Source organism: Xenopus laevis, chromosome 7S (genome assembly GCF_017654675.1).
Source record: "Xenopus laevis strain J_2021 chromosome 7S, Xenopus_laevis_v10.1, whole genome shotgun sequence".
Lineage (NCBI taxonomy): Eukaryota > Metazoa > Chordata > Amphibia > Anura > Pipidae > Xenopus > Xenopus laevis.
The window spans coordinates 6,101,535-6,127,603 of NC_054384.1; the positions used below are offsets into that span (position 1 = coordinate 6,101,535).

General features: G+C 40.6%; 1 protein-coding gene across 2 annotated transcripts in view; it reads left to right on the forward strand.

The window, feature by feature from the left end:
* The window catches only part of prkg1.S (protein kinase cGMP-dependent 1 S homeolog), a 415,118-nt gene that overhangs the window by 193,196 nt on the left and 195,853 nt on the right, over nt 1–26,069 (forward strand). For both annotated transcript variants that reach the window (XM_018227316.2, XM_018227315.2), the window contains exon 3: nt 9,339–9,452. In XM_018227316.2, the coding sequence (XP_018082805.1) occupies nt 9,339–9,452 (114 nt within the window). The remainder of the gene's footprint in view (nt 1–9,338; nt 9,453–26,069) is intronic.

The following is a 26,069-nucleotide window of genomic DNA, read 5'->3' on the forward strand; positions in this document are numbered from 1 at the left end:
TAGTCTCTGGGAAGGGAGTGTGACTGTGGGATAGCAGGTATAGTAGGGAGAGATGGTGTCTATAGTAACAGTGGGATAATAGTCTCTGGGAAGGGAGAGTGACTGTGGGATAGCAGGTATAGTAGGGAGAGATGGTGCCTATAGTAACAGTGGATAATAGTCTCTGGGAAGGGAGTGTGACTGTGGGATAGCAGGTATAGTAGGGAGAGATGGTGTCTATAGTAACAGTGGATAATAGTCTCTGGGAAGGGAGTGTGACTGTGGGATAGCAGGTATAGTAGGGAGAGATGATGTCTATAGTAACAGTGGATAATAGTCTCTGGGAAGGGAGTGTGACTGTGGGATAGCAGGTATAGTAGGGAGAGATGGTGTCTATAGTAACAGTGGGATAATAGTCTCTGGGAAGGGAGAGTGACTGTGGGATAGCAGGTATAGTAGGGAGAGATGGTGCCTATAGTAACAGTGGATAATAGTCTCTGGGAAGGGAGTGTGACTGTGGGATAGCAGGTATAGTAGGGAGAGATGGTGTCTATAGTAACAGTGGATAATAGTCTCTGGGAAGGGAGTGTGACTGTGGGATAGCAGGTATAGTAGGGAGAGATGGTGTCTATAGTAACAGTGGATAATAGTCTCTGGGAAGGGAGTGTGACTGTGGGATAGCAGGTATAGTAGGGAGAGATGGTGTCTATAGTAACAGTGGGATAATAGTCTCTGGGAAGGGAGTGTGACTGTGGGATAGATTTAGAAATAAACACGACATCATAAAAATCATGACAGAATCCTTTTAACTAAAGAAGTAGAAATGTTGTACATGATGGTGCTTCTGTACCAGCCCAAGGCAACCACAGCCCTTTAGCAGTAAAGATCTGTGTCTCCAAAGATGCCCCAGTAGCTCCCCATCTTCTTTTCTGCTGATTCACTGCACATGCTCTGTGCTGCTGTCACTTACTGAGCTTAGGGAGCCACTCACAATATACAGTACACATAGAATAGAAATGTCACAATATAAGGCTGATTAGTAATTAATACACATAATTACTACATGGCAGCACAGAAACCAGTGCAATTAGCATCAGAATTGAATAATCAGCAAACCTGTAGCATCAGCTTATATTACAGCCAGGGAAGCTCATTTTCTGCTGGATAATTAGTGACGAGCCCTAAGCTTAGCTTCTCAACAGCCAATCAGAGCCCACTGAGCATGTGAGTGTCACAGACACTTTCCAAGATGGTGACCCCCTGTGACAAGTTTGAAGTCCTGGATCATTGCTGCTATTGACAAGCTCAAACTTTAGCCTCGTGCAATAAGTTCATTATATAAAATATGGCATTTTTAGCCACATTCGTTTTTAGGGTTTAGTTCTCCTTTAAGTGATAATATTCATATTCCCTGTACTAGGATAAAAAGAGCTATATTTTCCTTTTAAATGAACCTCAAATCATTGTCCTCTCCTTATGACCATTTATGCCTCCAGCCTCCTGACTGGCGAGTGCTTGTTAGAGTGTCGTGCGTCAGTCCGGAGACATGTTTGGAATGGCGGCATCAATAGGAATTCTTTATCAAAGTGTCCGAGCGCAGGACTTGAGAGTCGCTCATAAGATCATTACATTAAGATCATTTGTATGAATCACCCTACAGCCGAGAAGTCTCGGGAAAATTGCGACTCATTAGAAGTGCATTTAATAAGAGCTTCAACTTCTGGGCCCATTCGCTGGCAACTTGAAACTTGCGTTCGTTTGAAGAGCGCGGCCTACATTTATTAACTGTAATGAACAGAGTGGGCTTCCCGTGCTCCTTTATGTATTTATACAGGGTCTAGATTTGTATTTATATGGTCACTATAAATCTATATAATGCTAATTATTATTACTTCTTATTTTATTGATATTGGAATGGGTTAATAATAGGGATGTACCCAATCCATCGGTTCGGGATTCGGAAACCTTTTTCAGCAGGATTCAGATTCGACGAATCCTTCTGCCCGGCCGAACCGAATCCGAATCCTAATTTGCATATGCAAATTGCAGGAGGGAAATCAGTGGACTTTTTGTCACAAAACAAGGAAGTAAAAAAATATTTTCCCCTTCCCACCATATGCAAATTAGGATTGGGTTCGGTTTTTTGCGAAGGATTCGGGGGTTCGGCCGAATCCAAACTAGTGGATTCAGTGCATCCCTAGTTAATAAACAATGGCATTATACTGGAAATAGAGGACGGGCTAAAGAGAGATAATGAGCGCTGTATAAAAAGTGTCTTTCTTCCTCTGCGTTTCAGACTTACAGATAAGGAGGAGTTCATTATGCAAGAAAGAGAATTTGAATTGATTTATTCAGACTAGTGATGTGCGGGTTAAGAAAAATTCAACCTGCACCTGACCCTGGCTCCTGCCCTCCATTTATAGGCCTGCACTGACCAGCCCTGTCGATGACATCACAAAAGGGGAGGGGCAGTCGCATGCCTATAAAACCAGAATTCGGAAGCCGTGACCCACAAATGTTATAGTGAGGTTGGCTGGAACCCACCCGACCTGCGAGTATCAGCCCGCACATCACTATTTATGACAATTAAGGCAAGGCCAGACATGGCGTTTTTACGTTGCATTTTTAAAAAAGCGCAGTCGGGCGTAAAACGTCACTGAAACCACACGCAACCATCAATATGCGTTTTTCAGCACATAGGTTTCTTTTCCCAACATGCACTTCTCATTGTTTTTGTTCCCCATAATTCCGCTGGCTAGAAATAGAAAAGCTATTTACATGCAAAATGGAGCAGGAATGATCGTCAATACGCAACGTAATTACGTCACCGGCCGACAAAAACATATATGCGTCATTTATCTCGCGAGAATTTGGATGCCATGCAGAATTTAAAATATGCTGCATATTTACGTAACGTGTGGTTTCAAATGTGCAGATCCCATAGAGTCTACTGATGTGTTGGTTTCTTGACGTATTGGCGTTTCTGCTGAAAAACACCAATACTGGCGTCCCGTGGCGGATTTCGGCTTGCAAGCGCCCTGTGAGAATTGACATGGTGTACAAGCTACTGTTTTACTATTACAAAGAAAAAACAAATCTTTTTTAAAAACTTGGATAAATTAAACTCTACGGGAGCCATCCCATCATTCAGAGCTTGCTGGATAACAGGTTTCCAGATAACGGATCCCATACCTGTACTAAACATCTTTCCAATATAGATTGTCAGTGGATTTCAAGTTATTTGTGAAGGAAATTGAGAGCAGTATTAGTTTCTGTCTCTGGAAACAATGTAGCAGAAGTTGGGCAGGGTCTGTTAAAGGGGAAGTAAAGTCTAAAATAGAATAAGGCTAGAAATGCTGTATTGTGTATACTAAACATAAACATGAACTTACTGCACCACAAGCCTAATCAAACAAATGATTTATGTTTTCAAAGTTGGCCACAGGGGGTCACCATCTTGTAAATTTGTTAAACATCTTTGCAAGACCAAGACTGTGCACATGCTCAGTGTGGTCTGGGCTGCTTAGGGATCATCATAAATGATCAAAACAGCACAAGTCAAATAATATCTGCCAGAAGCCGATACAACAAGACTGATTAATAATCAGAATATACAGACTGCACTGGGTCCTGTGTTGTCATGTAATCTAATGTGGATTTTATAGTTTTTGTATTGTTTAATACAAACTTTCTCCAACTCTGCAGAACCAGTGGCTGCAGCAAAATAATCCTCCAAATAGAATCCCAGTTTATCTGTTTAAATCTGGCTCCATGATCTTTGGCCCTGCAGCTGGAGTTGGAAACAGTAAAGGAGATGTGAAGGCAAAAATAAAATCCAATACAAATCTCTACACAGTCGCTGACTGCTCTACAGGGAAACAAACAAAGCTGCTTGAGTTCTGCATGGCTGGGAAGTAAGGCGGGGGCTCCCCCTGCTGTTCATAAGTATGATTGTTTCCCTGCAGAGCAGTTAGGGACCGTCTGACAATTCCTATCCACAGCAGTAAATGAAGGGAGAATTTCACTGCATACAGTCAGGTTTCTTATAAAAACGGTACACATTTTTTAATTAAACTATATTGGAGATAGGTTTCTTTTTCATTAAAGAAAGTAAAAATGGGATTTTATTTTTTTGCCTTTACATGCCCATTAATCGGCTGGCTACATTCTTACAGTAGTCAGAAAAATAACTGCAGCCAGATAGAGTTTTCAGTAACAGCTACATTGACCGACAACCGTTAAAACCACTGAAAATAGGTCGTCTATGGAAAGTAGACAATTTTGCATTGGTGCAGTTTGGGTTTATATCCCCTTTAAAGGCAGCTTCAAGGATATAATATCTCCCCCCACGTCGGGCAGAGTATCTTTTAGGCAATTTAATTGACAGGGAAGGATTTCTCTCTCTCTATAAACTCAAGGACCTCTCGGTGGCGACGCTCTGAAAGCTTTAACAGCGGCATCGCTCTGCGGTAATTGGATTCATATTTCGCCGTGAATTGGTGCTGGTTCCCTACCACCTGGGTCTCGCCGGGCCGAGCCTGCAGCTTTCAATAAACACAATTCAGTTACTGAAATATATTTAAAATGAATGCGGCGGCAGATACAAGCTTGGCCCTCGTGTAAAGGGAGACTGTATTGTGGTGCCAATATATTCAGCTTGACTCGTGATGAAAGAAATAGAAATGTTGAATTGTAAAGTTATGGGAATTATTCTCCGCAAACCCGATATCCAGAAAGCTCCGGAGTGAGACAATGCTATTACCCATAATGCCCAGATGTAATTTTCCCTGTAATAATCAGCCAGTACATTATTTCCCTGGATCCCTACTGAGCCGGCATGAATCCATGTCAATTCTGATGCTTTTAAAGCTTTTTAAATGGGTGGTTCACCGTCACATTCAATTTTAGTATGTTATTAGTGATGGGGGAATAAATTCACCAGGCGAAAATTTCTGCGTTTTGTCGCCGGCGAATAAATTCGTGAAACTGCTGCGAAAATTGCCCGGTGTCAAAAACCTTTGGACGAACATCAGAAAAGTCGCTTGCGTCAAATCCGTCGCCTGTCAACATTATTCAACGCCCATTGACTTTAACGCTGCCGTCAAAGTTGAAGCGAGTGTCAGAATTGACGTGTTTCACAAATTTCTCGCCGTTTCACGGATTTCGCAGGACATTTATTTTTTGGAGAAGCGAAACGAGACAAATTCGCCCATCACTATATGTTATAAAACAGTTAATTCTAAGCTTTTTTTTTTAAATTGGTCTTTATGTTTTTCCTTCATGAAAGTTTTTGAATTATATCCTAGTGATGGGCGAATTTGTGAAAAATTCGCGAAACGGCGCCTGCGTCTCGTTTTTGACGCCGGCGTCCATTTTTGACGCTGGCATCAGTTTTTTCCGGCGCCGGAGAAATTGCTTTTATGCCGGCAAATTTTTGCCACGAATTTTCGAGGATTTATTCGCTGGCCGCGAATCGCGCAAATTCGCCGCAAATTCGTGCCTGGCGAATAAATTCGCCCATCACTATATCTGACTCTTTCCGGCTTTCAAATGGGGGTCACTGACCCCAACTAAAACACAAATCTATTGTTACTGCTACTTTTTATTACTCATCTTTCTATCCAGAGCCTCTCCTATTCATATTCCAGTCTCTTATTCAAATCAATGTATGGGTTGCTAAAGGAATTTGGACCCTAGTGCTGAAATTACAAACTGGAGAGCTGCTGAATAAAAAGCCAAATAATAAAAAATGAAAACCAATTGCAGATTCTCTCAGAATATCACTCTCTATGTCATACTAAGGGGGTCATTTTTCAAAGTCCGAATTTATCTCAATATTTTCTGAAAAAAACTGACCAAATCCTCACCAGTTTTTTGGGCTTATTTATTAATACACATTCCGAAAATTTTGTTTGCAGGAAAAATCGGGAAAAATCTGATTTTCAAATTTTTTTGGGATTTTTCACCCGAAAACTCAGAATTTTTGCCCGGGGTATTGCCAAAAACCCAGCACACATCAATAAATCATTGGGGCTGCAAAAATTCTGAGTTTTCAGGTGAAAAATTCGAAAAAATCTTGAAAATCGGATGAAAAATCCCCATTGACTTATATGCAACCTCGACAGGTCTGAGATGCCGGATTTTCAGATTCTGACTTTTCCATCCACTGGGTTTAATAAATTCCCATAAATTCGTGATTTTTTTAAAATTCCGATTTTATAAAAAAATCCAGAATTTTTCGTGATTTTTGCATTCGGAGTTTAGTAAATAACAGTTGAACGACCCCTTTAAAGCAGCATCAACTCACAAATAAAAAATGTTTGCCTAATAAAAGAAATTGAATTTCCTATATACGTTCATTACACATTTACTATTACTGATCTTAATGTTAACGTTGTTGGAAAATGAAAGCAGTATCTGCCGGTTCCTTTCTGCACTGCTGGTTTTGACTCTGGAAACAATGTAGCTGGAGCCTGGCACTCGTCTAGCCAAGGTTGCAGTGAGTGGAAGGGGCCAGTTCGGAGGGTGAGGGTGATTGGGTGGAGGTCATCTTGCATCTGAGCCCACACAACTAGCAACATTACTGATCATTCACATCACCCTCTGCCAGCAGAGCTTACAATCTAAGGTCCCTATCACAATCAAACACACCAGGGTGAGTTTTATCAGTAGCCAATTATGTTGCCCGTATGTTTCTAGATGACAGAGATATAGTAACGTCGCCATAAAAGCGAGAACAACAAACAGCGCAGCCCCAGAAGCCTGGCCAAGTATCTGTGATGTGTTGCTGTTTAGTCCCCTAGGAAATCATGGAAGGGAAAAAAAAGGCGAACGTTCCAGCAACATCCAGTACAATCTGTTTTCTCTCCAATGTTTTGATCAGTAACAGCCACTTGCTCCGAGGAAGGGAGTTTGCTTGATATGTATAATTGGACACACACGTGGGCTTCTGCTTCACTACTTCATTATACTACGGGCACCGCTGAGCCGATTAATTGGAAGGTTTAGTAATTGACTTTATTTCACGGCTTTAATGGTTACTATAACATTGTACCTTAAAGGAGAACTAAAGCTTAACTAAAGAAGTAGCTAGAAATGTTGTACATGATGTTTTGTGCTTCTGTACCAGCCCAAGGCAACTACAGCCCTTTAGCAGTAAAGATCTGTGTCTCCAAAGATGCCCCAGTAGCTCCCCATCTTCTTTTCTGCTGATTCACTGCACATGCTCTGTGCTGCTGTCACTTACTGAGCTTAGGGAGCCACTCACAATATACAGTACACATAGAATAGAAATGTCACAATATAAGGCTGATTAGTAATTAATACACATAATTACTACATGGCAGCACAGAAACCAGTGCAATTAGCATCAGAATTGAATAATCAGCAAACCTGTAGCATCAGCTTATATTACAGCCAGGGAAGCTCATTTTCTGCTGGATAATTAGTGACGAGCCCTAAGCTTAGCTTCTCAACAGCCAATCAGAGCCCACTGAGCATGTGAGTGTCACAGACACTTTCCAAGATGGTGACCCCCTGTGACAAGTTTGAAGTCCTGGATCATTGCTGCTATTGACAAGCTCAAACTTTAGCCTCGTGCAATAAGCTCACTATATAAAATATGGCATTTTTAGCCACATTCATTTTTAGGGTTTAGTTCTCCTTTAAAGGAGCATTGCATTCACATCTTTTATTCACATCGCTGATCCTCCCCGATAGCCCCGTGTGTGTGTCTGTTCCACCCAGGCACATAAAGCAAGACTTCCTCAACTTGGAAATTAGGTTCAAAGAGAATAAAGAGAAAGACAGGAATTAAATAATGACTGTGGGTCAAAGTAATTTCCCCTTCTGTAGAGAAACTGTCACACGGTATCCAGGTCTAAAATCTCATTGCGAGGAGACGGCCTTTAATAGCCATTATCTCTCCTGTTGTATCTGTGAAATTGGACCTAGAACTGTGATACGTACCCAATAATATATTTTATAGTGATAGAAGATAGGGACATCATATAAAGGGAGTTTATACAGGGAACTCTGAGTATCACTCATGTATTATAAGGGATAATGTACCCCCTACTGTAAATGATAAGGATATTAGAAGTCACTGAGGGGTTGTTCTGTGACCATATAAAGGCACAAGGCTGCAGGCTGAGTTATACAGGGAACTCTGAGTATCACTCATGTATTATAAGGGATAATGTACCCCCTACTGTAAATAATAAGGATATTAGAAGTCACTGAGGGGTTGTTCTGTGACCATATAAAGGCACAAGGCTGCAGGCTGAGTTATACAGGGAACTCTGAGTATCACTCATGTATTATAAGGGATAATGTACCCCCTACTGTAAATGATAAGGATATTAGAAGTCACTGAGGGGTTGTTCTGTGACCATATAAAGGCACAAGGCTGCAGGCTGAGTTATACAGGGAACTCTGAGTATCACTCATGTATTATAAGGGATAATGTACCCCCTACTGTAAATGATAAGGATATTAGAAGTCATCGAGGGGTTCTGTGACCATATAAAGGCACAAGGCTGCAGGCTGAGTTATACAGGGAACTCTGGGTATCACTCATGTATTATAAGGGATAATGTACCCCCTACTGTAAATGATAAGGATATTAGAAGTCACTGAGGGGTTCTGTGACCATATAAAGGCACAAGGCTGGGAGTATAAAACGTTATGTAACTATTTATGTCTGGATGTGTGAAACAATCTATTGATGATATTTTTGGGCTAGAAGTGGTTACAAGTGTTAATGAAGTTGTCACCTGCATCTCTATCCTTAATTAGTGCTTAATTAACATTTTGCAGCCTTGGTTAAGTGATGACGACTCATGTTCCCAGGTAAAGGAGACAAGGAACCCTTGAGAACGGCAACAGAAATGACCTACAAATGCACTCGCCTGTTGTCACTACACAAATAGTAATTAGCCGCACGGGAAGAGCTGAATGGTGGGATTTAATGATGAGGAGCCGCAGAAATGTCTGGGCCATTGTTATTCCCAGTGGGAAAATGTATGACAGATATGGGATTTTACTGGAACGGATGGCCACAAATTGGGCACAGTTCAATATTCAGCATATTCTGACTGATATCATCAAAGAGTGTAGAAATGATGTAATTCTGCCTTAAATTCAAATTAAACGAACCATTTCCCCTTGACTGGGGTACTGGGGCCATAACACTTGGGGACACTGATGTGTTGGGCCCCTGACCTGCCCTAGAAATCTTTTTTTTTGCTGACCTGTGGGCCCCTTGTTATTATAGGGAGACATACAGGAGGAAGGTGTGTGCATAAGAAATGAAGTTATTGTGTTCCTAACAATGACATGTATTGTCTCTCTCTCTGCAGACGGCAAGGTGGAAGTCACAAAGGAGAGCGTCAAGTTATGCACCATGGGACCAGGGAAGGTTTTCGGGGAGCTCGCTATATTGTACAACTGCACCCGCACAGCTACTGTCAAAAGTAAGTCTCCCTCCCCTCTCTATACGCAGGGGGCTTATTCACTCTAATGTCTCGCCAAAAGCAGCCGGTTATCACTGTTACTGTTACTAAACAAGCCAATTCGACTGTCAATCAGGCTGCAACGCTTAATGTTGAATTCCGCAAGGATTACGTTGTATTTATATTTAGAGGTTTATCACGTGTGGAGTTATTAAGTTGAGACTTTTCTTGGGAGGCAGCATAATACAAATGTATCCCTGGTGCCTGATGTATAAGTACAGTATATACTGGACAAATATGTAAAACAAAAGCGAAAAACTGGCACAATCAGGGTTTGTATAATAAGCAAGAAGGAGATTTTATTCCATGTTTCGCTCTTAAACCTGGACCTTCATCAGGAATAGTATAGCAATGCTACAGCTATAGCTTTTGCTATGTATATATACATGAACATTTGGAGTGCAGATCTATGTGAGAATTTGTATAAAGAAATTTGATCCAGCACCCACAGAACATTGAAATCCGCATCAGAGTGAGGCTGCTTAAAGGGTGTTTCTATATATATATATATATATTAGGGATGCACTGAACCCTGCTCTTTAGAGTTCAGCTGAGTCCCCAAATCCTAGGGTACAGATTTGGGCAAATACCGAACACGAATCAGAACCCTGACACCGGGAAACTGTTGGCACGTGGATGGAAGTACCCGATGTGCGTAGCATTAACAGCAATTTATAGGGTTCATTTTGGGCCAGGCACTTGGATTCTGCCAAATCCAAATCTTGCAAAAAATAGCTTATATTCATCCGGATTCCAAAACCAAAACCAGGATTCTTTGTGTGTCTAATATACAGGTTTACCCGTGGGTCAGGCAGTTTCGGGCTGAATTACACACATATTTTGTGGGTCGCAGGTTGATCTCACTCTGTTGCCTTTTAGCTCAGACAGCCTCTATTTATAGGCGTACGCCTGCCCCATAACCATTTTTGATATCACAGAGGGGCGGGCGTTGGTCTACATATGGAGGTGCTGTTTGGGTTTGGGTCAGGTGCCGGTTGGGAGTGGATGGGTTGGGAGTGGATGGGTTGGGTGTGGATGGGATGAGAGTGGATGGGTTGGGTGTGGATCCAACAAAAGGACATTCACCTTCCATCCTCCCATCCTTTTAGTCTAATGAACTCAACCCTCTCTTCTCTGCCTCCTCTCTGAGAGCAGTAAATAGAGCAAATGCCCCACACCTGCCGCCTCTTATACACAATATTCCCACTGCAATTCTGCCTTCCAGTCCTGTGCTCCATCATTATGGATAAAGTTTTGGTTCACTTACTATTATAGGTGTAATGTGATATCAATTACATATTATTATAAAAAAATATTAGATATAATATATACCACAGTAGCTACAGAGCTGTACATATATTATTGTAGATATAAGGCTGTATACACAGGTATGGGACCTGTTATCCAGAATGCTCGGGACCTTGGGTTTTCTGGACAAAGGATCTTTCCATAATTTGAATCTCCATACCGTAAGTCTCCTAAAAAGTAAACTAAACATGAAATAAACCCAATAGGATGGTTTTGCTTCCAATAAGGATTAATTATATCTTAGTTGGGATCAAGTACAAGCGACTGTTTTATTATTACAGAGAAAAAAGAAACATTTTTAAAACTTTGAATTATTTGATTAAAATAGACTCTGCGTGAAATGGCCTTGCTGTAATGCAATATTATCGCCGATGCAGCTTTGTCCCCACTGGGTCATTAACCGAAAGTCCATTTGCTCAATATCTTGCCCTTTTGTTTACACTCGGTCTTTGTTTCCTGATGATAAACTGAAGAGTAGGCTGCCAAAATGCTACATTAGCTGTGGGAATAGCAATAATAGAGAACAAACTTAATATTTGTCAGAGTGAAAATGTCAGGTTGTGGATGTGAAGTCCTATGTGCCGGGGGGAAGGGGAGGATCGACCACCGTGGGACTGTGAGTCTGTAACTAATGGGAATATTGTGCCATGGCGGCAACCTGAGCCCAGCGCTGTGGGTCCAGTATTTCTGTCTGTCTGTCTATCTATCTATCGATCTATCTATCTATCTATCATCTATCTATCTATCTATCTATCTATCTATCTATCTATCGATCTATCTATCTATCTATCTATCTATCTATCTATCTATCTATCGATCTATCTATCTATCTATCTATCTATCTATCTATCTATCTATCTATCTATCATATATCTATCTATCTATCTATCATATATCTATCTATCTATCTATCTATCTATTATCTATCTATCTATCTATCTATCTATTATCTATCTATCTATCTATCTATCTATCTATCTATCTATCTATCGATCTATCTATCTATCTATCTATCTATCTATCTATCTATCTATCTATCTATCTATCTATCTATTATCTATCTATCTATCTATCTATCTATCTATCTATCATATATCTATCTATCTATCTATCTATCTATCTATCTATCATCTATCTATCTATCTATCTATCTATCTATCTATCTATCTATCTATCTATCTATCTATCTATTATCTATCTATCTATTATCTATCTATCTATCTATTATCTATCTATCTATCTATCTATCTATCTATCTATCTATCTATCTATCTATCTATCTATCATCTATATATCTCCTTCTCCGTCTTTCTGTCTATCCATCTCTCGCTCGCTCTCTCTCTCTCTCTCTCTCTCTCTCTCTCTCTCTCTCTATACTCTGTACAGAAATGCTCAATAAACAACAGCCACCTATTAAGGTTTTCCCATGAACCGGTATCGAATCTGTTATCTGGACCCCTTATCCAGAAAGCTCTGCATTATGGAATGGATACTTCCCATAGACTCCATTTTAATAATCCACATTTTTTTTAAAAAAAATGATTTCCTTTTTCTCTGTAATAATAAAACAGTAACTTGTACTTGATCCCAACTAAGATATAATTAATCCTTATTGGAAGCAAAACCAGCCTATTGGGTTTATTTAATGTTTATATGATTTTCTAGTAGACTTAAGGTATGAAGATCCAAATTACAGGAAGATCCATTATCAGGAAAATTTCAGGTCCCGTGCATTCTGGATTACAGGTCCCATACCTGTACTAGGTACAGTTCAGCAAGTAAATATAAAGTTATCTGTGGGCCATTTTGGAGTCAGACTTGGTTAGAGAAGCCTTTGCTATAACACAAGCCGGCCGCAGAAGCATTTCTCATCAATATAAGATTTTTTTTTTTAATAAAGCCAACGGTGCTCATAAAACAACACAGTGTCCACCTTTGATATGTGAAGAATAAACAGAATTATGTGGTGAGCAGCGGCGGCGGCCGGGGGAATGTACAGTATGACAGCGGAACAGCAAGCTGCTAAATAAATCAGTTGATAAATAAATCATTTTCAGGCTGAGATAAGGGAGAAACTGTCAGACTGCCGGAAGTTAAATGTTTTGGCTCAACAATAAATTTCAGGTTGGCCCAAATCATAGTTCAGCAGCGTCACAGAACAGAGAAGCCCGGGCTCTGCATTGCATTGTGGGATTGGACTCAGTACAGGTATGGGACCTGTTATCCAGAATGCTCAGTACCTGTGGTTTTCCGGATAATGGATCTTAACTCAATTTGGATCTTCATACCTTGTGTCTGCTAAAAAAAACATTTAAACATAAAATAAAGCCAATAGGCTGGTTTTGCTTCCAATAAGGACTCATTATATCTTAGTTGGGATCAAGTACAAGTGACTGTTTTATTATTACACAGAAAAAGGCAATCGTTTTTAAAAATGTATTTGGCCTTTCAGTAATCTGGAGCTTCCCGTATAACGGGTTTCTGGATAACGGATCTCATAAATCTGCACCTTTCCTGCCTGCAGTTTGTACTGTTATTACTTTACCGGCTCAGATTTGAAATGAAAGTTACAGGTATGGGATCCGTTATCCGGAAATCCGTTATCCAAGAAGCTCCGGATTACGGAAAGGTTGTCTCCCATAGACTCCATTTTATCCAAATAAATACATTTTTAAAAATGATTCCCTTTTTCTGTGTAATAATAAAACAGTCGCTTGTACTTGATCCCAACTAAGATATAATTAATCCTTATTGGAAGCAAAACCAGCCTATTCGGTTTATTTCATGTTTATATGATTTTCTGGTAGACTTAAGGTATGAAGATCCAAATTACAGAAAGATCCATTATCTGGAAAATCCCAGGTCCTGAGCATTCTGGATAACAGGTCCCATACCTGTACATCATGGTCTTTCTTTTGTTCCCCAGCATGAATTTTAATGGCTGGTTATTGCCCTCCTGCCCTATAAGAAGCCCTGGTGGGAACCTCCTGCACTTGCCTGGCATTTCATTGACACCAGCAGTCAGGTAGTTCTTGAACCTTTGCACATGACGTTTGCCCAAGAGATAGTGACATTTATCAACCTGAAAGGCAAACGAAGCTCCTTAATTGGTCCTGTACAAGAATGATTGGATATCTGTGCCGTTTTTTTAATGACCCCAATATCACAATGTGGCTTTAATAACAGAGCCCATAATAACAGCTCTATGATATAACAGTAATAAGTGCCCATAATGATTATCTGCCAGCGAATGCCATTAGACCATCCTCTCCACATAATAAATGTGCGGTTCCACATAATAAATCAGTGTATCACATCTGTAGGAAACACGCGGTGGTGTCTAACCGGAAGCATTTTTAGTGGTTTGGCTATTAGCTGTCAGCAGTTTTGTTACATTAGCCTGGGAATTGGATGCTCAAGGGCCCCCACGATATATGCTCAAAATGTTGCTTTTTCTGAGGGTTTTCTACAATGGGACAGTACTGGCCCTATTACTACTACTAAGACTAAGGAACAGTTAGTAAAATCACCAGTGGCGTAACCAATGTTTTGTAGGGCCTCCTAAATTTGCTCATAACCTGTACAGAGAGATAACATAAAACTGGCAGCATAGGTATTCCCTGTACTAAGCACAATTCAGCAGGAACAGTCCCTAAGTTTGCTCATAGTCTGTACAGAGAGATCCCATAAAACTATGGCAGCATAGGTATTCCCTGTACTAAGCACAATTCAGCAGGAACAGTCCCTAAGTTTGCTCATAGTCTGTACAGAGAGATCCCATAAAACCATGGCAGCATAGGTATTCCCTGTACTAAGCACAATTCAGCAGGAACAGTCCCCTAAGTTTGCTCATAGTCTGTACAGAGAGATCCCATAAAACTATGGCAGCATAGGTATTCCCTGTACTAAGCACAATTCAGCAGGAACAGTCCCTAAGTTTGCTCATAGTCTGTACAGAGAGATCCCATAAAACCATGGCAGCATAGGTATTCCCTGTACTAAGCACAATTCAGCAGGAACAGTCCCTAAGTTTGCTCATAGTCTGTACAGAGAGATCCCATAACACCATGGCAGCATAGGTATTCCCTGTACTAAGCATAATTCAGCAGGAACAGTCCCTAAGTTTGCTCATAGTCTGTACAGAGAGATCCCATAAAACTATGGCAGCATAGGTATTCCCTGTACTAAGCACAATTCAGCAGGAACAGTCCCTAAGTTTGCTCATAGTCTGTAAAGAGAGATCCCATAAAACCATGGCAGCATAGGTATTCCCTGTACTAAGCACAATTCAGCAGGAACAGTCCCCTAAGTTTGCTCATAGTCTGTACAGAGAGATCCCATAAAACTATGGCAGCATAGGTATTCCCTGTACTAAGCACAATTCAGCAGGAACAGCCCCTAAGTTTGCTCATAGTCTGTACAGAGAGATCCCATAAAACTATGGCAGCATAGGTATTCCCTGTACTAAGCACAATTCAGCAGGAACAGTCCCCTAAGTTTGCTCATAGTCTGTACAGAGAGATCCCATAAAACTATGGCAGCATAGGTATTCCCTGTACTAAGCACAATTCAGCAGGAACAGTCCCTAAGTTTGCTCATAGTCTGTACAGAGAGTTAACACAAAACATTACTGCCATAGGGACCCAGTGTTGGATTATTTCTGTGGATGGACAAAGCAATGGAACAGCCCAGACTTCTTGATTTCAGCAGCACTTGGGAAGAATAGAACATTCTCTGTGCAGCCATGACAGTTTTATTGCTTTGACAGTTAGGGGCACATTTACTTTGCTCGAGTGAAGGAATAGAATAAAAAAAACTTCTAATTTCGAATGTTTTAATTGGCTACTTCGACCTTCGACTACGACTACAACTTCGAATCGAACGATTCGAACTAAAAATCGTTCGAATATCGTATTGAATATTCGATAGTCGAAGTACTGTCTCTTTAAAAAAAACTTCGACCCCCTAGTTCGCCACCTAAAACCTACCTAGGTGCAATGTTAGCCTATGGGGAAGGTCCCCATAGGCTTTCTAACAATTTTTTGGTCGAAGAAAAATCGTTCGTTCCATGGATTGACCATATGTAAATCTGCCCTTTACTGTCGCCCTCCATCACTCTCTCTGCCTTTTGTCAAATTGCCGGGAATCTTTGCAGCCTCGCTGGATTTATCGAATAAACTCTCACCAGTTTAACATGGAAGATAAATGACGGCAGAGACTTTGGACTTCTTCTCCTCCAAACCATGTAAAATAACCTCACCGCGTCCCTCCATATGAGTCAGGAATAGGGCTTTGTACCTGAAAGGGGTTTCTCCTTTAAATTAAGTTTTAGTATGATGTAGAGAGTAGTGATGTTCTCAGACAATTTGCAATTAACTCTTAGTTTTTATTATTTGTGGTTTTTGAGTTATTTATCTTTTTATTCAGCAGCTCTCCAGTTTGCAATTTCAGCAGTCTGGTTGCTAGGGTCCAAATTCCCCTAGCAACCATGCACTGATTTGAATAAGAGACTGGAATATGAATAGGAGAGGGACTGAATAGAAAGGTGAGTAATAAAAAGTAGGAATAAAAATAAATGTGTAGCTCTAGCGAAACATTCGTTTTTTTGATGGGGTCAGTGACCCCCATTTGAAAGCTGGAAAGAGTAAGAAGAAGAAGACAAATAATGTAAATAAAGACTAAGGGGCAGATGCATCAAGGGTCGAATATCGAGGAATAATCCATCGATCGAACGATTAAATACTTCGAATCGAACGATTCAAAGGATTTTAATCCAACGATCGAAGGATTATCCTTCAATCAAAAAAACTTAGCCAAGCCTATGGGGACCTTCCCCATAGGCTAACATTTGGTTCGGTAGCTTTTAGGTGGCAAACTAGGGGGTCGAAGTTTTTTCTTAAAGAGACAGTACTTCGACTATCGAATGGTCGAATAGTCAAACGATTTTTAGTTCGAATCCTTCGATTCGAAGTCGAAGTCGTAATCGAAGGTCGAAGTAGCCCATTCGATGGTCAAAGTAGCCCAAAAAACACTTCGAAATTCAAAGTTTTTTTTACTTCGAATCCTTCACTTGAGCTTGGTGAATTGGCCCCTTAATAATGAAGACCAATTGAAAAGCTACTTAAACTTACCCATTCTATAACATACTTAGGGGCAGATTTATCAAGGGTCGAATTTCGAAATAATGGGAGTTTTTTTTGAACTCCCATAACTTTGAAATTCGAATAAAAAAAAAAGACAAAACTAAGTTTTTAACGTTGGGTGAATAGGCTGTATTCGAATCAAAGTATCTGCGCCAAAAAACGTTTTCAAAGTCCACCAAATGACTCGAGATGGGTTCAAGGAGGTCCCCCATAAGCTAAAACAGCAATTCGGCGGGTTTTAAATGACGAATGGTCAAAGGCGAAGTTTTAAAGAGACAGTACATGATAAATTTTGATTTTTTTCAAAATTCGATAATTCGAAATTCGAATATTTTTATTTTGAATTTTCACTTCGACCCTTGATAAATATGCCCCTTAAAGTTAACTTTAAGGTGAACTGTCCCTTTAATGGTAAATACAAAGCATGGCTGCCGTTTGCACAGGAGTCTGTTAATTAATAGGCAGAGGAGAGGAATTTCCGATGGAAATATGCGGTGCCCCGTGGTGCCGTTACAAGATAAATCAGAGGATATTGTGATAGGAGGGCAGAGTGTGCCAGCAGTTCCCATTCACCTCTCTGTCTCGCCACATCAAAGATATTCCTTCAATGTTCTATATAAAGTGATGCTGAATTATTTATCGTATAAGATACGCCCGGAGCCGGCAATCAGCAGCCGGGAAACCAGTGTCAGGTATATCTGTATAACAGGCTCCGCTGATACACGACCCTCAGAAAACTTCATTTTGTACCTGAAAGGGGCCCCCGAGGCTTCTCCTGAAAGGAGAAGGAAAGGCTAAAACTAAGTAAGCCTTATCAGAAAGGTCCACCTAAATATATCAGTAAACCCTCAAAGTAATGCTGCTCTGTCAAAAGAAACGCCTAATTTCTTTCCTTCTATTGTGTACTCATGGGCTTCTGTATCAGACTTCCTGCCTTCAGTTTAAACCTCATTGCCCCGGGCGTGAGCATGCTCAGTTTGCACCTCTTCCCCCCTTTCCTTCTCTGCTGTAATCTTAGCCCAGAGCTGAGCAGGGAGAGATTCAGGCAGGAAGTGATGTCACACCAAGCTAATACAGTAGCTTCTATCCTAAACAAACAGAACTTCTAGATCTTTTTACACAGGTTTGACAAAACATTCTACAGAATTAATATAGCATTCTAGCTTGCACTATTGCAGCTTATCTACTGGCAATAAAATGTCTCCGTAGCTTTCCTTCTCCTTTAAGGCTGTAAGGACCCTTGTCAAAAATGTGCAGGAACCTACAGCAGGGGTGTCCAAACTTTTGGCTTCCCTGGGCCACATTGGAAAAAGAAACATTGTCTGGGGCCACACATGAAATACACAAACACTTTTGATTTGTGAAAGTTAAGAAAATACACAGAAAAGAACTACAATACCAGTTGGATAACCAGTTGGAGTTATACACTGGAATCGGGGACACCTGGATATTAAATAGACATTATATTACTATGACGTTTACACGGGAATAGTGATGGGCGAATTTATTCCCAAGGTGCGAATTCACCATGAATTCCAGCGATTTTGCAAAACCGCAGTGAAAATTCGCCAGCGTCAAAAAAAATGGACACCGGCGTCCGTTCTTTTGGACGCCGGAGCATTTTTGACAGCAAATTTGCGCCAGCGTTAAAAAAAACGGATGCCGGCGTCAAAAACTAGACGCCGTTTCGCGAAATTTTCGACATTTCACAAATTTCACGGGATATTTGCTCATTTTTCGGCAAAGCAAAACGCCCCATCACTACTCGGTAACTGAGCATTTCAAGCTGGGCCGCAATCATATCCATCCTGGGCCGCATGTGGCCCTCAGGCCGCAGATTGGACACCCCTGACCTACAACATCCGCGAACGACAAGTCCTTTGGCTGAATGTGAATTTTGTGCTGCAAATAAAAGAATTCATTGGTACAGGTATGGGACCTGTTATCCAGAATGCTTGGGACCTGGAGTTTTCCTGATATGGGGTCTTTCCGTAATTTAGACCTTCATACGTTAACAGTCAAGGCACACGCTCAGATTCAGGGGAGATTAGTCAACGGGCTACAAATCTCCTCTTATTCGGGGGCGATAATCTCCCCAAAATGCCTCCTGCGGGCTAGAATGTAAATCGCCAGCAGGAGGCAGTTCGGAGAGATTAGTCGCCCCAAAGAAGAGGAGATTTTTCGCCGGGCGACTAATCTCCCCGCATCTGAGCATGTGCCCTGACCCTAAGGGGCCCATTCACTAAGCTCGAGTGAAGGATTCGAATGAAAAATACTTCGAATTTCGAAGTATTTTTTGGGTACTTCGACCATCGAATTGGTTAAATTCGTTCGAATTCGAACGAAATCGAACGAATCGAAGTAAAAATCGTTCGACTATTCGACCATTCGATAGTCGAAGTACTTTCCCTTTAAAAAAAACTTCGACCCCCTACTTCGGCAGGTAAAACCTACCGAAGTCAATGTTAGCCTATGGGGAAGGTCCCCATAGGCTTGCCTGTGATTTTTTGATCGAAGGATTTTCCTTCGATCGTTGGATTAAAATCCTTCGAATCGATCGATCACAGGATTAGCGCTAAATCCTTCGACTTCGATATTCGAAGTCGAAGGATTTCAATTCGAGGGTCGAATTTCGAAGTATTTTTAACTTCGAAATTCGACCCTTAATGAATCTGCCCCTAAGTCTACTAGAAAATCATATAAACATGAAATAAAGCCAATAGGCTGGTTTTGCCTCCAATAAGGATTAATTATTTATAATTATTAATTGGACACAAGTATAATCACAATAGACTCGGTTTAACATGTTGACTGTATCTCCATGTTTAATGGCTCCATGTCACCTCAGCGATTTGTTTATCGATCCCTTTCATGCTGAGATCAACTTCCCCCAAGGATCTGTCAGAGGAGATAGAAGGGGGGGATTTTAATTAAACTGCCGATGGTTGATCCCGTTATAGTTACACACAATTATTGGTTTGTTTAGACAATGATGTACTTGTACTTTCTATGGAAAGATATTTCCTACTTGTAAATTGGGTTTGGAGTGCATTTATTTTCTCTTAGACGGTTAAAGGTACCTGTTGTCTCGATTTTACAGTTTTCTCAATTTCCATATATACAATATATATCCTAAAATATATACAATTTTCATAAAGTAATATTTGAGAAATACAGGGACATTGGTTGGGCACAAGAATTGGCAATGCATGTATCATACAATGTGTTGATGGGTTATTATTCCCAGTACAGGTATGAGTGAACATTGTTTTTGTAGGTTACCCCCCCTCCCCCATTTGAAAGGACAGAGTCAGAAGAAGAAGGCAAATCATTTGAAAATTATAAAAAAGAAAAAAGTGAAGAGAGACAGAGAGGGATAGAAAAAGAGAATGATAAAGAGAGAGAAAATTGGGAAGGTGAGCAGAAACTTTGACCCTGGGATGGCAGTGGATGTGATCTATTTGCTTCATTAGCACTCAGATGGTTAGTGGCTGAATTAAGGAATATTGACCTGGAGAAAACACATTTGTACTTGAATAGAGAACTGGCTGACAGATAGATGCCACATTGGTATATTTCTCAAAGAGGGAAGTTAGAGATAACCACAGTCATCTATGGGATTTTTAAAGAAGTATTTATCAAAGGGTGAAGTTTCACACTTTGATAGATACGCCTATACAAATCTCATAGAAATGAATGGAGAGAAGTGGTACTTCACTCTTCTTCTTCACTTCACTTTACCCTAAAGAGTGGTGTTAAATAGAATATTTTCTAATTGGACCAGTGTCGTTAGTGGAGTACCACAGGGCTCTGTCCTTTTCTGTTTAACTTGTTTATTAATGACCTGGAGGTGGGCACTTAAAGTGACATTTCTGATGACTAAATTGTGCAGAAGTGAAAAAAAAAAATAAATAAAAAATATATATATATATATATATATATATATATATATATACAGGTATGGGGCCCACTATCCGGAAACCCATTATTCAGAAAGCTCTGAATTACTGAAAGGCTGTCTCCCATACACTCCATTTTATCCAAATAATCCAAGTTGTTAAAAATATATTTCCTTTTTCTCTATAATAATAAAACAGTAACTTGTACTTGATCCCAACTAAGATATAATTAATCCTTATTGGAAGCAAAACCAGCCTATTGGGTTTATTTCATATTTTTATGATTTACTATTAGACTTAAGGTATGAAGATCCAAATTATGGAAAGATCCGTTATCTGCAAAACACAAGGTCCTGAGCATTCTGGATAACAGGTCCCATACCTGTATAAATGTATATACAGTATAAAGAGAGAGAAAATGATATATATATATATATATAAAGAGAGAATGATAGAGAAAATGATATATATATATTTATATAGAGGGAGAGAGAGATAATGATACGGAGAATGATGAATGCTGTGAGTATATTTATACAAACAATAAAAATTTGTACTTTTTAAGCGCAAATTTAAAAAATAGGACCCCGACATGACAAAAAGCCGCACTTCAGAAGCCTCAGTTCATTTGTGAGATGGGTAACGGCGCTGCTTATTTGGAGATGCACAGATTTCATTATTTCTGTTTAAATGTAAATGGTTTCTCTGAATAGGAAGATGGGCCAACACAGATGAGAGAAATGTGAACTGATTAACTTGATAATAAAGAGAGGAGGCAGAAGAATGCTGAACGGCAATCACTACTGTGCCAATTGATTGCCGAGGCTTTGGCACACGCGGGGCACAGAGTAAGGCAACTTTATGTGAAATCTATAGACAAATATTAAATATGCAGACTTACACTCCAGATGTCACCAGGATACACAGTAGTGTAAATGCGGCTCTAAATTTGTTTTTAATGCCCCAGAATACACAGCAGTATAAATGCAGCGCTAAACCCATTTCTATGTCCCCAGAATAGTTTGCAGTCTATATGAAGCACCCACTTCATGGGGCCGATTCACTATGGGTCGAATATCGAGGGTTAATTAACACTCGATATTCGACTAGGAATTAAAATCCTTCGACTTCGAATATCGAAGTCGAAGGATTTAGCGCAGATAGTACGATCGAACGATTCGAAGGATTTTAATCCAACGATCGAAGGAATATCCTTTGATCAAAAAAAGTTAGCCAAGCCTTTGGGGACCTTCCCCATAGGCTAACATTGAGTTCGGTGGGTTTTAGATGGCGAACTAGGGGGTCAAAGTTTTTTTTAAAGAGACAGTACTTCGACTATCTAATGGTCGAATAGTCGAACGATTTTTACTTCGAATCCTTCGATAGTCGTACTCGAAGGTCGAAGTAGCCCATTCGATGGTCGAAGTAGCCCAAAAAAACTTCGAAATTCAAAGTTTTTTACTAGAGTGAATCCTTCACTTGAAGTTAGTGAATCGGCCCCTACATGTCCCCAAAACATATAGAAGTATCAATGCGTATGTGATGCCACCAGAACATATATAAAGCTAATATATTAGCAATTGGCTGGCGCTGGGCTTGCTGCTATATCTACAATTAGTTGGCATGTGCTTCTACTTTTACAGTTGAAGTCAAGTAGCGTTTGTATCTGAATTTGTATCTAGAATGTCAGCTGTTGGGCTTCTTGGCCAATTCTCTGACAGTGTCTTAACAGTCTCGTGTCTATAATTGATGGGCGAATTTATTCGGCAGGCGCTAATTCTATGCGAATTTGCGCGATTTGCCGCCGACAAAAAAAACGGACAAAAACGGACGCTGGCGTCAAAAACGAGACGCCGGCGCCATTTTGCGAATTCGCCCATAACTAGTGTCTATCACACCTAGTTATGACATGCCATCTATCATCTATCCATCATCTATCTGTCATCTCTCTCTTCTCTCTCTCTTTGGGGTAAATTTATCAAAGAGTGAAGTTCCGCCACTAGAGTGAAATTCCGCAGCTTACAATTCATTTCTATGGGATTTTGAAAGGCGTATTTATCAATGGGTGAAAGTGAAAGTTTGATAAATACGCCTTTAAAAATCCCATAGAAATGAATGGAAAGTGGCGGAATTTCACTCTAGTGGCGGAACTTCACTATTAACTTCACTCTTTGATAAATATACCCCATAGGGGCAAATTCACTAAGCGCCGAAGCGCCGAACACTAGCGTTAATTCGCTAGAGTTGGGCATTTTCGTTACTTCGCAAATTCACTAACGAACGCTGGCGTAGATTCGCTAGTGTTACTTCGCACCCTTACGCCTGGCGAATTTTTGCTACGGACGTAACTACGCAAATTCACTAACATGCGCATTGTTCTGAACGTTACCTTTTACGCTAGACTTCCTTCGCCACCTCAGACCAGGCGAAGCGCAATAGAGTAGATAGGGATTGCTTCAAAAATAGTTAAAAATTTTTCTAAGTCCCAAAAAACGCTGGCGTGTTTTCTCTTCTGATAGGCTGAAAAAGATCGAAATTTTTTTTGGGGCTCCCCTCCTTCCCCCCTACATTTCCTGACTCATGGCAACTTAACTATACAGTGGGCACATGTGTAGGGCAAAATAAATTTTTTATTTGATATTTTGAAGGTTTTCTTGGCATTTGTAGTGCTGCTACGTATTCCTCCATTGAAATTTGAATTTGGCGCCATATGCAAATTAGCCTTCGCTAGCGTAACTTCGCTTCACTTAGCGAATCAACGCTAGCGCAACTTCGCAATCTTACGCTACCCCTGTGTGCAACTTCGGATTTTAGTGAATTTGCGGTGCGCTGGCGAAGTGTGGCGAAGTGCGGCGAAGCACGGCGAAGTTGCGCCTGGCGCAACTACGAATGTTAGTGAATTTGCCCCTTAGTCTCTATCTATCATCATTAGTGATGGGGCAAGCTGACGCCGACAATTCCGACACCGTCGACAATTTTGATGCTGGCGACAATGGAACGCACGCCCATCGACTTTATTGCAATTGGACAAAACAGGCGCACGTCAAAATGACAATTCTGACACCCTTGAATTGACACCGGAGTCAAAATTCTAGTTTCGCAATTTTTTTGCCATTTCGAAAATTTCTCGGGAAATTCACGCATTTTCCGGTGAAGCAAAACGGGACAAATTCGCTCATCATTAATCATCATCTCTCATGTTCCATTAAAACAACACAGTAACAGTCGGCTCTGCTCCAGCCCCAAGCTGCCAGTTGTCCCAATGACTTGCACTCGTCTGTGCTTTTCCTTCTTTATAGCTCTGTTAATCACAGATATTTTGCAAGATTACTTCCCCTTTAAAGAAATGGAAGCCTTTGTTTCAGTATGCTCATCTTTTATTTAAAATGGATAATAAACGTGAACTATATTTGTACCAACTTCCAAGTGCTTGTCAGAAGCCGCCTCGTAATTCCAGCAGATCTCGTCTCTTTACATACTTAATAGACATATAGCTGACAGTTGCATAAACAATTAAAGCAGCCTATTGCATCTAATTACAGCAGAGGCCTGCGGTTAGACTGATGCCTCCAGGACAGGCGTCTGATAGAATCGGCTGAAACATAGATATTTTCCAGCTGAGCGACTGCAGCTCCCCATCAACGAGGTCCGGCAAATGCAAAGTGAAGATCAGAACAATTTCTCTTAAAACTCGTGCAGTTGAATAAAAGAGTCGGCTCTCGCTGGATTCAGAGAAGCTCTAAAAATTTTGTCCTTAGTTTCTGCTCCTGGTTCTTGAAACAGTCGGTCCTCTGCCTGGAAAGTTCATCTGCGGTTTCAAGAGTCAGAACCAGCTGTGCAGAGACAGGCTAATGCTGATGTATTTTCTAGCAGATATATTTACAAATTGAGGGGCAGATTCACTAACTTCGAGTGAAGGATTTGAAGTAAAAAAACTTCGAATTTTTGTGCTCCTCGACTATCGAATTGGCGTAAATTTGCCTGAGTAGAATGATTCGAATAGATCGAGCGCAAAAACGCTGCGACTATTCGCCATTCGATATTCAAAGTACTGGATAGAGCGCAAAAACGCTACGACTATTCGCCCATTTGATAGTCGAAGTACTGTCTCTTTTAATACTTCGACTGCCTACTTCGCCACCTAAAACCTACCGAATTGCTTTAAAAGCCTATGGGCTTGTTTTCCAAGTTTTTGATCGAATAAAAAGGCATTTGATCGAATGAAAATCCTTCGAGCGAATATTCGATCGAGCGCCTATTCGCCTGGCAATTCGACTATTCACCAGCGCGTAAATTCGCCCGAATTGCCTATTTGATGCTATTCGATTCTATTCCCCAGTCGAATTTCGAGGGATTTAACCCCTCGAAATTCGACCTTTGATGAATTTGCCCCTAACTCTATATAGGGGCCAATTCACAAAGGGTCGAATATCGAGGGTTAATTAACCCTCGATATTCGACTGGGAATTAAAATCCTTCGCCTTAGAATATCGAAGTCGAAGGATTTTAGCGCAAATAGTGCGATCGAACAATCGAATGATTATTCCTTCGATCGAACGATAAAATCCTTCGAATCGAACGATTCGAAGGATTTTAACCCAACGATCGAAGGAATATCCTTCGATCAAAAAAACTTAGGAAAGCCTATGGGGACCTTCCCCATAGGCTAACATTGAGTTCGGTAGCTTTTAGGGGTCGAAGTTTTTTCTTAAAGAGACAGTACTTCGACTATCGAATGGTCGAATAGTCGAACGATAGTGGAACGATTTTTAGTTCGAATAGTTCGATTCGAAGTCGTAGTCGTAGTCATAGTAGCCCATTCGATGGTCGAAGTAGCCCAAAAAACACTTCGAAATTCGAAGTTTTTTTACTTCGAATCCTTCACTCGAAGTTAGTGAATCTGCCCCAAAAGGTGTATTGGAAATTTGCCTAAAATTACATTTTCGGAGATGGGGTGATTTGCATTTGTTGCACTTGCCTGTAGTACATCTCGGATGCTTTTTTCAACATACTAGGGGGAAATGCTGCCGCCTTTATTGGCATTTCAGCTGCCAACATGTTTAATGGATTGAATAAAATCTGATGATTACGTTGGAAAGCCTCGACTGACAGCCTTAATAGTTGCATTAAGAAAACTCTATGAAATAAGGACACCCTGCGAGTCCTTTATGGCTCAGTTGCCTAAGTGGCAGCTGGACACAGTGGTCGTTGCATTGGGGAAAATGACA